General features: G+C 38.1%; 1 protein-coding gene across 1 annotated transcript in view; it reads right to left on the reverse strand.

The window, feature by feature from the left end:
* Positions 1-13,203, reverse strand: part of SLC13A4 (solute carrier family 13 member 4) — a 28,998-nt gene that overhangs the window by 4,180 nt on the left and 11,615 nt on the right. The window contains exons 4-12 of the mRNA XM_029287310.1: positions 11,845-11,981; positions 10,830-11,011; positions 9,924-9,978; positions 8,888-8,927; positions 6,349-6,426; positions 4,338-4,528; positions 2,889-3,008; positions 866-967; positions 433-534 (exon numbers count right to left, since the gene is read on the reverse strand). Coding sequence (XP_029143143.1) covers positions 433-534; positions 866-967; positions 2,889-3,008; positions 4,338-4,528; positions 6,349-6,426; positions 8,888-8,927; positions 9,924-9,978; positions 10,830-11,011; positions 11,845-11,981 — 1,007 coding nt within the window. The remainder of the gene's footprint in view (positions 1-432; positions 535-865; positions 968-2,888; positions 3,009-4,337; positions 4,529-6,348; positions 6,427-8,887; positions 8,928-9,923; positions 9,979-10,829; positions 11,012-11,844; positions 11,982-13,203) is intronic.

The raw sequence follows: 13,203 nt of genomic DNA on the forward strand, positions 1-13,203 counted from the left end.
ACACCGCCCGCGCGGCCGCATTCTGGACCAGTTGCAGTCTCCGGATGCTCCCCACAGGGAGCCCCATGTATAGAGCATTACAGTAGTCCAGGCGGGAGGTGACGAGAGCCTGAGTGACTGTGCGCAGAGCGTCCCGGTCCAGAAAAGGGCGCAACTGGTGGATCAGGCGAACCTGATAAAACGCCCCCCTGGTCACGGCTGACACAGGACTGCAATTATAGGATAGTAAACTGATTAAATTTTGAAAACAAAAACTCCATAATGGCAAGGATAGTCAGATACTGGTCTGCTGTTAAGATTCTAATATAGCTAAGAATCTTTGGCTAAGTCTAGCTAACAGTCAAACTAAGCCATCATATGAGATGAGATCTCTGATTTACAGTTGAGTCCTTATCAGGAAGCCTGACATTGTGCTTCTAAGTAGATACTTACTGTTCAAAGAAGGAAGACCAGCCTGGAACAAACCCAGGCTCTCTTGTAAACCAGAGCAAAGCCATCAAGATGAAGAAGAATGCAGTCATCATTTCAGGATAGCTAGAAAAGAAATATTTACAGTATGTATACTTTAAAAGAAGCATTTAAAACAGAATCCCACAACCCAATACTTTGTTGATTAGTTCTACTCAGAATGTAGAAGGCAGCTCCTCCAGGTTGACTTCATCCATGCTGTTTCTTGGATCTTGGTCCACTGATATATAATTGAGTGGTCTTTCTCAATCTGGCACTTCCAAATGTACTGAAACAGTAACAGCTGGAACTTTCAGCCAGCTATCATATGTGAAAATCATAGGAGTTCTAATATGTCTGGAAAATGGCAGATTGATTATATGTATACAATAAGCAAAATAGGTACCCTATTCCTTACCTAATATTTCCCAGCTTTTCATATTCTTCTTGGATTCTCTTCTCAGACATTTCTTCCCTCTTGGTCTTCTTTTTCTTGCTTATTGAACAGGTTTCTTTGAAACTGAAAATAAACAAGAGATGGGAAAACAGAACGCAGTAGTTAGAGTATGGAACTGCAGAAAGATTTGCAGCAAATTTATATTAGTCCTGACATCTGCACCCTGGGGAGAACTGAATTAATGTCAGAAAAATGTACTCAGTTTCCCAAATGAGTTTGTTCCTCAGCACTCATAAAAAGGAACAGAAGGAGGTCCTTCTGTGTAGATTTAGTTCATAAAGTATTTAAAGTCCTCTGTGGATTTTCCCCTGAAATGAAATGGATTAACACCATCGTTCATTTTGGAATTGGTGTTTCTAAGCACAGCAATTGAAGAAGAGTTTTTCTGAATCAGATCACAGGAGTATATAAGCCAGCATCTGACCCACATTATTTACCACATCAGTGCAAGTAAACAATATATACATATCTTAGGTCTACCTCAGTTTAACCAAAGTGTGAAGGTCAAAACCAAACAACTGCGATTTACATCTCAGTTTGAACGGGCATCTGATCAGCGAGATCCCTTTTTTGATTTAACCAAAGTAGTTTCAATTTTTTACTTTGCTTTCCAATTCTTTTTTGCTTTGAGTTTACATTTTATATCATACCAGAAGATATGGGCAATGGCACTTACGGCTCTTGTGATCCAATTCTGAAAACTACTATTACTACTTGCAACCAAGGAAAAGCCAATGCATCCAGAATCAGGTTAACACCAACATAATGAGAGAGATAGGTAAACTGAATAAGATTGGAAGCATGGGAAAGGAAATCCTACTGACTTGGGACATTCTCCTTTGATAAGAATTGGCTTTTTGCTTGACTTCTGTTTGGTGGGCCATCTTATCCCCTCTCTTTCAGCTTCCGACTTCCTACTGCCATATTTTTCCCATTACTTGTAACAGACAGCCTAGCTTTGGGCTTCTTTATAACTCCAACTTTTGGCTTATTGCTATGTCAAGTTTTCAATATAATACATTCTTGAGTATATTGCAGTAAACAGAATTACAAATTAATAAGCCACAAAATGTACATTTTGTAATAAAAAACATTTGAAGTTGGCAGTGCCAACAGAATGTAACTGTTCATTGTGCAAAAATCATGTTCAGACCTGTTGCAAGAGTATACATTATTTCTGATTTATTATATCTTATTTTTATTAGGAAACAAAATGTCTTGAGAGATTAATTGGAGCCCTTCCAGGTAAGGCCAATGACAACTTGAGGTCATTGCCAGCTTCCTGCTATTTGTGTACTAGCATGGAAACAATTTCTTTCTTTATAATAATCCTCAGGATTGCAAAACAGGCTCCTTTTTAAAAGATTTAACTAAAACAAATGATACAAAATCTAAAACAGTTGAAAACAAAACCTGCTATTAGAAACAGAAGAATACAAGAATCATTCAGGTTACCAGAGTTGGGCTACAAAAATCCCAACATTAAATTGTTTCCATATTCTGTGCCTTCATCTACTGCTTATCTGGATGTTGCAGCCCAATTATTTTAACTGTAATTATGAATATATTATCTGATACTTGCTGATGCTAGTCCTTGGCCTCCATTTCATAGTTTTGATGTTCCATAGTGGACACTGGGATATTGTTGGTGTAATACCAGCATGTTGTAGCACTCTTACTATAGATTGGGAATGTTGGTAAATAGGGCAGGTTTCTGTCGGACTCAAAAACTAAGAATAACATATGGTAATTCTTCCAAGTCAAATTTTTTATTGTTTCCATACCTATAGACAGAATCTTACCAGACTAAGCACTCTATTATCTGCATCTCCCATATACTCTGGGAACTATTAGGGAGGGGCTGTCTTTCAGTCTCTTTCTCCTACACATAATATCTGGACCAAGTTGTCTCTAATTCCTCTGGAATGCCCCCACCCCCAGCCTGGGAATCTAGCCTACTACATTCCATCACAGTTTCACTTACTTGCAACCAAGAAAAAGCCAATGCATCCAGAACCAGGTTAACACCAGCATAATGAGAGAGATAGGTAAACTGAACAAGAACCAGGTTCCAAAATTCACCACATCAGAATTTGGGTAATGGCTGGGAAGAAATTAAAAGACATATATTCATAATCAATTTACTTAAGCTTCCACAAGCATCCCCAATTCACTACAACTCTTACTCTACCTTAGTGTGGAAGAACTTATGATTTTTACAGTGATTCAATTATACTGTTTTAAACCTGTTTTATCAGGCCAAGGAAAGAAGATCAAACAAAGAAAGAAGATGGTTTTGTATGGGGTACTTTTAGAGCAGGCCTGTTATTTAATTTGATTTTAGAACAGAAACTTGTGTATATTTATCGTGGTTTTTATTATCGCCTGTTCACCTTCCTGAGTCCCGTAAGGGAGATAGGGTGGTATATAAATTCAATAAATAATAATAATAATAATAATAATAATAATAATAATAATAATAAACAGGGGGGAAAAAGACAAGAAAGAAAAAGATTGAATGCAGAACCCATTTGTCAGGTATGTCCATTCTATGCCATTGTGAGTTGTCTAATCAAAGGCTTATACAGCTTTGGGCCTTTGTGAGAATATGATTGCTCACAGCTCTAACGTGACCATAGTTTATGAACAGTAATGCATATATCTCGATTTTGCATGCTACACTCATGACAGCCCTACCTAGAACTGTATCAATGTAGGGAAGAATATAAAACAGACAAGGAAGAGAAAACAAATCTTCACAGGTTTCTTGGCTCCTCAAGTACTTTCTTATCTTCCATCAAACTCATGGTCTTAGATGTGAGCTTTTCCATGTAGATGAGCTTCATTTGATACTTTCTCACCATTTGCAGGAAAGAATTGGAAGCGATTGTATAAAATCCAACTTTTTGCTTGATGCAAGATTCCAGGTTAAATCATTGGCAAACAACAACTGTCTAATCTTGCTTAGAACATATCCAGCAACATAGAACTTGTCTATTCTCTTATCATTAGTTCCACTGCCAGACTGTTATCTTTTAGGATGTGTTCCCTACCATTCAGATGGAATCTGCCATTTTATAACTTATAGCTATTGTTTTGTCTTCTGTACTTTAAGACAATACCCACTAAGGAAAAAAAATCTTAGCCCTTTTCTATGCAGCACTCTTTCAAGTGTGAATCTATCCCCTTCAATTTTCTCTTCTAGAGACTAAACATCCCCATTTCCTCAAATTCTCCTTCTTAGGATATAATTCCCAGATCATGATGTGATGGAAATTTCTTTAGCCAGTGTGGAAAGAACATCATGCCTGCCTGTTTCCTTAATTTATAGTAAATATCTTGTGAAACTAATGGATAAGAAAAAAATATGCCTGGGGTCAGGAAAACACATATGGTTTCCCATCAGTTTCACTCAGAGTATATTAATACTTACTTATTGAAATATTCTAGGAAGATGAGGTTGGTGGAAGTACCGATGATGGTTGTAAGTCCACCAATAGTTGCTGCATAGGAAATGCTCAGTGAGAGGCATTTGCAGACCATATGATCATGCTTGGATGGATATTGCTGCTTGCTATCTTGGTCCAAATTTTGAGGCTGAGGTGGCAGAACAAGGATTTGAGTCTGGAAAAAAGCCACATCATGTATGTTTGTTCATATGTTAGCTTTAAAAAAAACATAGAAACTAATCTTCATTCTTCATTGTCCAACCTAGGGTTATGAAGAAATGTTGAGATTGCAATTCTCAGAATTCCTGATCAGCATGGAAATGTTGCCCTTGCTGTCTCGGAATTCTGATAGCTGAAGCCCCAACAAATTTGCTGAGTGCCAACATGGGACAAATTATCATAAACAACTTCAAACTGAAATCACACAACTGCAATAATTTTCATCAATAAAAATAGATTATTTACAAGATTATTTACTAATTGCCAGGGAAAAACAAGAGTAGGAGACTGATGTGCAGTCTTTTTGTACTTAGAAAAGACACTTTTGGACTGGAAAGACCCTGGTTCAAATTGTTCCTGAATTGTGCAATCCAGGGGCGACACTATGAACAAACACCATGCCCAACCTACTTCACAGATTGGTTATAGTGAGGCTAAATTGAAGGAAAACTTCAGGTGCTCATACTGTACTCTCAGAGGAAAACTGAATAATAAATGTAGTACTGGACAAATAATATACATCTGATTGACTGCCATGTAACTTAGAAAACTGGATTAGATAGGTCTTGATTTCAGAATGGGACAACTCACTGCCACCATCTCTTCACCATCACCTCACTGCCACCATCTTGCTGTGGGACACCTCACCCCCATCACATCGCCCCAGCCAACTCGCTGTGGGGATAACTCACCACAAGCCTGTACCTTGCAGTCTGTTTTCCAAAACTGGACTGGCTTAAGTGAGTTAAGGTACCCACCAGCCCTCACTCCTTTTCCAAAGGCTTCCTTGCCTTGCTTTCCAGCCCCTCCACCCCGAGAAACTTTAGCAACTATACATTCATTCTCTTATTGGAATCCACCTGAACATTTCTTCAAAGAGATATGTGGAATTTGTAGCCCAATAAGTATTGGTAAATGATAAATCCCAGGAGCTCATCAGAGAAGGATCAGATAAAAGAGTTGCTGGGTATTGTAGTTCATCAACATCTGGAAGGCCACAAGCATACAGACATAGGATTCTACCTATGAGCAGGAAATTGAATATTCTATATAAACTGTTGTCTTCACTTGTATTTACTACTCCAATGTATCCTGCTCAAACTGCTGTTTTGTTGTTCAAGCTTATTTTTAAAAACTCAATGAATGCTGTTTCTTTTTTTGTATTTTTTGTGTTATTTATTAGACATTTAACAGAGAGACAAGCAACATATTTAACAGAGAGAAAGAAGAGTTGAATAGATAAATAGGGTTGCCATTGTTCTATGAAAGGAAAGGATTGCTTTTTCCCCTGTTTATGAAGAAAATCTTTAAATACAAAGTTGAAAGCTGAAACTATGTCTTGTTCTGGCCTTGCAAACTGGCTAACAGCTTGTTGAATATGCTCTGATTAGAAACTTTAAAAACATGTTTATCTTCAGTCAGTCAATTTGTTCTTCAAGCCATGGAGTTCCTTGCTCCATTTTCTACTTATAACGTAGTTGATCTAGAGCTGCACTGCCTAGTCATTGCACAGCACAGTAGTCAACTGCCCTGAAACAACCAGTCTAGTTTTCTATAAGAATTAACATCTGGAAATGGTTATCTTACTATAGCATAGGAAATTATTGTGGTTAACCATGAAATTGCAGCATGTTTGAATCTAATCCTTTTCCTGGAGCAGGCTAAGTTTAATTCACTATCCCAAAAATAAGCTATGATGTGACTAGTTAAGTTCAGAAACGAATTCATATTGAACTTGGACTTATAGTTTGTATCCACACAAAATAATGACCTCACCTGGGGTAGATGTTGCCCATTTGTTCTGGAATTCATTGTTCCAATCGTATTGGCTATCATGTGTACCCCATTCATGTTCTGAGGGGCCAGAAATATTTTATTAGAAAATATCGCTTTTCATCATCTTCAACCATCACACCCCCACCCCAAATAAGTTCTTCTAGGAATATTTCCAAAGGTTAAATTGTTTGGCAACTTGGTTAAAACAACTGCCTAATCTACTAAGAACAAGTTTTAAACTAAAGAAAATGTTTTCCTGAAAAATCAACATATGCAGCATGACCATTTCCTGTATGAGTCATGTATGTGTTTCACTTTAAGAGTGGGCAACTAAATTTCATTTTTGATGTGTGCTGTTGTGCCCACAGTAAAAAAAATGACAATAAAGGTTATCTTATCTTTTGTTTCTTCTGAGTAATGAATATTTAGAAGAACAGAGATTGCATTAATAGTATCCATGGGGTGGAGGGAATGCATTATTCCTATCAATTCTCATTTTAGTAAGAAGGATTTTGATTCCAAAAATGTTTTCCAAAGAAGAAATTTCCTATTAGCTCATATTAAGCCAGGTCTTGTTTGTTGGGGGAGGTGGTTGTATAAATATCTAGAAGTTAAGCCACATGAAGTGAAATTGGCAGTCAGTGCAGTGACCATATACTGGTATTAAATCTACTGCCACTGATTAGCAGATGACTAATCTAGGCAACTGAAGCTTCCAGGTGACTTCAAAGACAGCCCCATGTAGAATGAGCTGCAGCTGTTGAGATGTGATGTGATGGGGACATGAATCACTACTGTAGGCTTGTAATTGTTATACCAGCCAAAGTTAACCACAGCTTCTATTCTATCTGTTGTTCTAGGAAAACCAATGAGTCTAGAAAGATCCCGCAAAGTGAGAATCTGCTCCTTTAAGGAGAAAATAAACCCCAAACCCAAAGCCAAAAATAGAACCATGGCAGATTTAAGTGTAACACTAACAGACTTTCATCAAGTGCCACTCATCTGGCAGACTTCTGCTGCATAGCTCTCAACTAGTCTTAGAGCCTCCTGCCCAGTTTCTGGATGGTGCTCCTGTAGCAGAGGATTATTATATAGCCATACAGATTGGTAGCAGAGGATGGTTACATAGCCATACAGATCAAATAAAATGTACAGTGTGCAATCACCATGAGCCTTGCTGCTCTCACAGGAAACTTTCCTCAGAATAAAAGGAACCATAGATTATAACCATAGATACAGACTAAACGCTGCCATCTACTGGCTGAATAATTTTGTAATTGAGGCAATACAAAATACATTCTAACATGTATTCCAACACATCGTAATCTCTTGGTTCAGATATTAGCAAATGTGTAGGGCTCTCCCAGGCAACATGGAGCTGATCTAGTCATCCAACTTCTTTTTGGCCAGTCTCATCTTCTAGCCACTCACTCAAACATAGCTAGATTGTCCCATGGATTCTCCTCCAACTCCATCCTATTTATTAGCATTGCTTAACAAAGATTTGCTTTCATCTGCTCACAGAGAATCAGAGGATTTTGGATGACTTTAAATAGATTTGTAACTAGAGATTTCTGTCCCATCAATCCAATAGCCAAAGAACAGTTGGTGCCCACAGAAAGAATAATCGATTATATATTATATTCAATATCCTATTGAAATACTCAGTCAGATTAATGATAACCACCCATGTATAAAACTTCAAGAACAACAATACTCATAGCTGACTCAAGGAAAAAGAATTCTAACAACCAAAGGAAACTCAAGGAAAAAGAATTCTAACAACCAAATTGCTTTGAAATATAAATCCAATATTATCAAACTGTCTTCATGCCTGAATAACTGAATAACTTAGAGCCTGAATAACTTAGAGAATATTAAGGCCAGTGTCCTAGAACTGGATAGAATCCTAAATGAAACCAGATCAGCATTGTAGATATGGCTACTAATTTTAATAATGCAGTTTAAGTTTATATTAATATAGAATACGGAAAGGGTCCTTTAGGTTTCTGAATCTAACCCTTGTTTAATCTAACTCTTGAATCTAACCCTAGGACTGCAAATCAAAAAGTCTTCAACAGATTATACTGGTGTAGACTTTCATGGCTAGTAACTGTTGGACAGTATTGGGCTTCAGGGTTTAGTTACTGTTGTGTCAAGAGTATATTTCCTGATCTGGCAACTGTGCTGGTATCTTCAGGGGTTCTATGGCCTGTTATGAAGACCACAGACCACTGAGCAGGGACTGATTGGGTTTGCATCTGGGCTTCTGTCAGTACATTTGGATATAAAGACCTGTGATCTAGATCATGGTTACTGAACTCTGAAACCCAGCATTGTCTTCCTCAACATATTCTATATCTGCCATGGTTCCATTCTACGAGATTGTGTTTTCATTTCCACTCACTAAGCAACAAAATGTGGCTTAGTTTTGCACAAAAAAGGAGAGGATTGATCCATCATTATTTTACTATTCTAATATAGTCCTTGTGAAAGATGTAGAGAGTTATTGAAGCACAAATGCATGCTCTAAAAATACCTTGGACTGCATCAGAGAGCTGAAATCGGCAGTTGTAGCACTACAGATAACAAGGGGAAATAAAAAAGGATAAACATTAATAATGAATCACAGGTGTGCCATAGCATATATTCCCAGGGAATCATGGTGCTCTGTATCCAGTTTTGTTATCCCAGCATTCCTGCAACAAATGATAGGCTGATACTTAGATTCATGCAAGTGATGTAAGAAGCTCAAACAGGTGTTTAGTACGCCTGCCTGGGAAAACAAAAGATGAGGACAGAGCAATTTCATTTACAGCTTCTTTTCAGCCTTGTTTTTTCCAGCACATAGAAAATGGAAGACTGGTTTGGAGAACAGCTGTGCCATTTGCATCTGTCCAATAAGCTGCTATTAGCTTCCATGCCATTGCAGTGCTGGAAGAGAACACTGTGATAAAGAAATCTCTTTGCAAATGCAGTTTTTAAAAATCCATCTCAGCTTTGTTTCATCTTATAGAGAGGTCATTGGAGATTTGCATCCCAATGCAATTCTGCTTATTCTAGTTCTGGTTCCAGTTCTAGTTCTGAGCTATGCAGAAGGAATTCAGTATGGTGGAAGCATGCCAGGGACAGTGAAGGAAGGGACAGGTCAGGTCTTTTGGGTGGGAAGTTAGTTGATTCTCTTTCTCATTGGTGATAATTCTAGTGAAAACTGGGGGGAAGGAGTATCTGAATATTAAATTAATTAAAAACCAAGAATGTGCAATGTAGCAAAAATATGCTTGGCTTTTATCCTCAGGAGAAAATCCCTTCCTTCCTTCCTTCCTTCCTTCCTTCCTTCCTTCCTTCCTTCCTTCCTTCCTTCCTTCCTTCCTTACTTACTTACTTACTTACTTACTTACTTACTTACTTAGATAAACATCACAACAATACATGTCATTCTTTCCTCTCTTAAACCTCTCAAACCCCTAAATCTCTCTTGATATAATATCTCATTTTCTGCTCCTGGTATGTTATCTCATTGTGACCTGAAAGGGTTCAAATGTCCATTAGAGCTGGACAGGCTTCATTCTTACTCCTCGTTGATGAAAATGAGCTCCAGGGAGCCTTGACCATGTTTGTCATGGAGACCTAAAATAAAAGAGACAAAAAAAGGAGGGAGGGTTAGGGTCGGTCTCAAGCATTGCTTGATTATCTGGCAAAGCTTCTGGACACCACATGGACCTCAGAGATCTTCTCAAAAAATAAAATGATGGTTGAAAACCCCTTTTAGAGAGGGCCTATAATGTGCTTCCAAAATTCCAAATTTGTCCACTGATCTCCACAAGTTGATTAAAGCTCCTGACAAGCTATTAATAACCTTGTCTTCCATGATAATTAAGGAGGATCATGAAAAATCTTTGTAATTGTGGAGCATTGATTTGCTTTCTTCCAATCTGTTACTAATTTGTGAAACAACTGAAATCAGCTGCTCATCAGATATGCTTCATTTATCTGATTTGCTTCCTCTTATCTGGGTCCCAAGGAGCCAGGACTGAATGAAACAATCTCTTCCAGCCAGTTTAGTCCTGTTTATGTATTCAGCTGGAGATTAAAATTGGTCATGTATATTGACTATAATATTTCCTCTGCCCAGTTTTCATGTTTTCTGGTGGAAAGCCAAAGAGAAGCTGAGCTTGGAATGTAAGTCCAGATCTTTGTGCATTCTGGAGTTTGGCTTGCTAGGTGTCCAGATCACATTCAAGCCAACTTCATCAATGGACAACCATTTGACTGGGTTGGTGTAAGTCTCCTGCCTTGAGCAGATGATTGAACTAGAAGATCTCTGAGCTCCCTTCTAGTCCTATGATTCTATGAAAATTCCCTTTCGAGTTTTTAGGTAAAGGCAGAGGGCACATGTAGGTATGACTTGCCATAGCAACTTGAACTTTGCTCATCTCTCTCTAAAAGAATTTAAAAGAGCAATGAGGATGATGACATACTTATTGTCTCTTTCTCTTCCCGGATGGTGCTTCCTGCAGTGCCATTCATCTCATGATCTTCCTCAGACTTCACAAGTTCCTGAAGAACTGCCTCTACAATGGGCATCACCATAGCTGTGGTGGATGTGTTGGAAAGCCACATAGATAAGGTAGTGGTGCAACACATAAAGCAAAGAAGCAGCCTAGAGTTCAAGAAAGAAGAATCATTTGGGAGGCACAGTTAAAAACTCATTGTCCCCCTCTTTATAATTTAACTCTTTTTTTAAAAAAAAATAATGTTTTCTACTTCTTGCAATTAAAAATGATGCCTGAGTGGAGATTCAATTTCTGTGGTCTAAGTAATCTGCTGAAGATAAAAGGAACTTTCGTATATACATTATTATAACAGAATCAACGAACTTTGATAGTTTCTGCAAAGGTAAAACAGAAGCATCAGAGTAGACAGGAAAGAGGCATTAAGAAAATAAGCAGGAGCAGAAATAAAGATGAGAATGATTTCTAAACTTATGTAATGTGCTTATACAGATATTTCTTGACAAAACAGTTCATTTAGTGACCATTCGCAGTTACAACAGCCCTGAAAAAAGTGACATGATCGTTTTTCACACTTACAACCATTTTAGCAACGTCATGGATATGTGATCAAAATGCGGATGCTTGGCAACTGAGTCATATCTGTGATGGTTGCAGTGTCCCGGGATCATGTGATCAACTTTTGTGACCGTTTGACAAGCAAAGTCAATGGGGAAGCCAGATTCACTTAACAATCGTGTTATTAACAAAGGTAATGATCCATTTAACTGTGTCAAGAAAGGTCATAAAATGGGGCAAAATTCACAGAACAAATGTCATGCATAGCAACAGAAATTTTGGGCTCAGTTGTGGTCGTAAGTTGAGGACTTCCTGTATCTTTAAAATGTCTTTATTATGCACTTATCAAATGTTTACCACACGCTTTATCAATTGGTTATTCTCTTGTAGCAGACCACAGACCAGAACAAGCTGATTCACTCACATGCCTGGTTTTGCTCCAGCCATCATAACCATGCGCAAGGCAATCCGTTTGTGCAAATTCCACTTTTCAACAGAAGCTGCCACACAGATAACCCCAATGAGAAGCAAGGTGGTATTCTTGACATACTCAGCAGCTACCTATGGACAATTGAAGTCAGTGGGTAAACAGAGTAAATGAGGCACATATTATTTACAGACACCTAGAAATTGGGTCGATGTAATTTCTCTATTTTGATGCATTCCTGGGGAACAACATTTAATCCTCACTTCTAACTATGTCTGTGAGTACCAGAGGTTTGTTCTTGAAACTGTATCATGGTCTTTTTTATTGGAGAAGATCAATGATGTTAAGGAGATTGCACCAAGTAATTTGGTCTTCTCAAATTAAAAAAACACCATTGGTCTTCTCCAATAAAAAAGATTTCCAATAAAAAAGACTTGGATTAAACACTATTTGGCTGTTGAAGTGCAGGACATGGAATGGATCTTTCTTAATGTCTGTCTGTCTGTCTGTCTGTCTGTCTGTCTGTCTGTCTATCTGTATGTATGTATGTATGTATGTGTATCTATCTATCTATATATCTATCTGTCTGTGTATCTATCTGTGTATCTATCTGTCTGTGTATCTGTGTATCTGTGTATCTATCTATCTATCTATCTATCTATCTATCTATCTATCTATCTATCTATCTATCTATCTATCTATCTATCTATCTATCTATCTATCTATCTATCTATCTGTCTATCTATCTATCTATCTGTGTATATCTGTGTAACTCTATGTATCTGTGTGTCTGTGTGTCTGTGTGTCTGTCTGTCTGTGTGTCTGTCTGTCTGTCGGTCAGTCGGTCGGTCGGTCAGTCAGTCGGTCTGCCTGCCTGCCTGCCTGCCTGTCTATCTATTTGTCTGTCTGTCTGTCTGTCTGTCTGTCTGTCTGTCATCTATCTATCTATCTCTATTAAACTTATTTGTCACCCATCTCATTTCAAAATGCCTAGTACATGCATCCACTATGAAATTTCCTTTATTCACAGGTCCAGTCTTGTTGTAGGCTTTATTAACATTATATCAGATTTTGAAATATTTACTTTGTTTTGAAAACTTTTAAGGGGAAATGATTTTTAAATCTGATATCTATTTTTAGCATTTTTTTAATGCTCTATCTCAGTGATGGCGAACCTTTTAGAGACTGAGTGCCCAAACTGCAACCCAAAACCCACTTATGCATCGTCGAGTGCCGGGTGGGTGTGGCCCATTGGCTGGGTGTGGCCCATTGGGTGGGCGTGGCCAGTTGGGTGGGCCTGGCTGCAGTGGTAACGGCAGACTGGGTGGGACTAAAAAGTTCAATCAATCAATTCCA

The sequence above is a fragment of the Protobothrops mucrosquamatus genome, unplaced genomic scaffold (genome assembly GCF_001527695.2).
Source record: "Protobothrops mucrosquamatus isolate PMUCROS unplaced genomic scaffold, P.Mucros_1.0 scaffold_293, whole genome shotgun sequence".
In the NCBI taxonomy this organism is placed as follows: Eukaryota; Metazoa; Chordata; class Lepidosauria; order Squamata; family Viperidae; genus Protobothrops; species Protobothrops mucrosquamatus.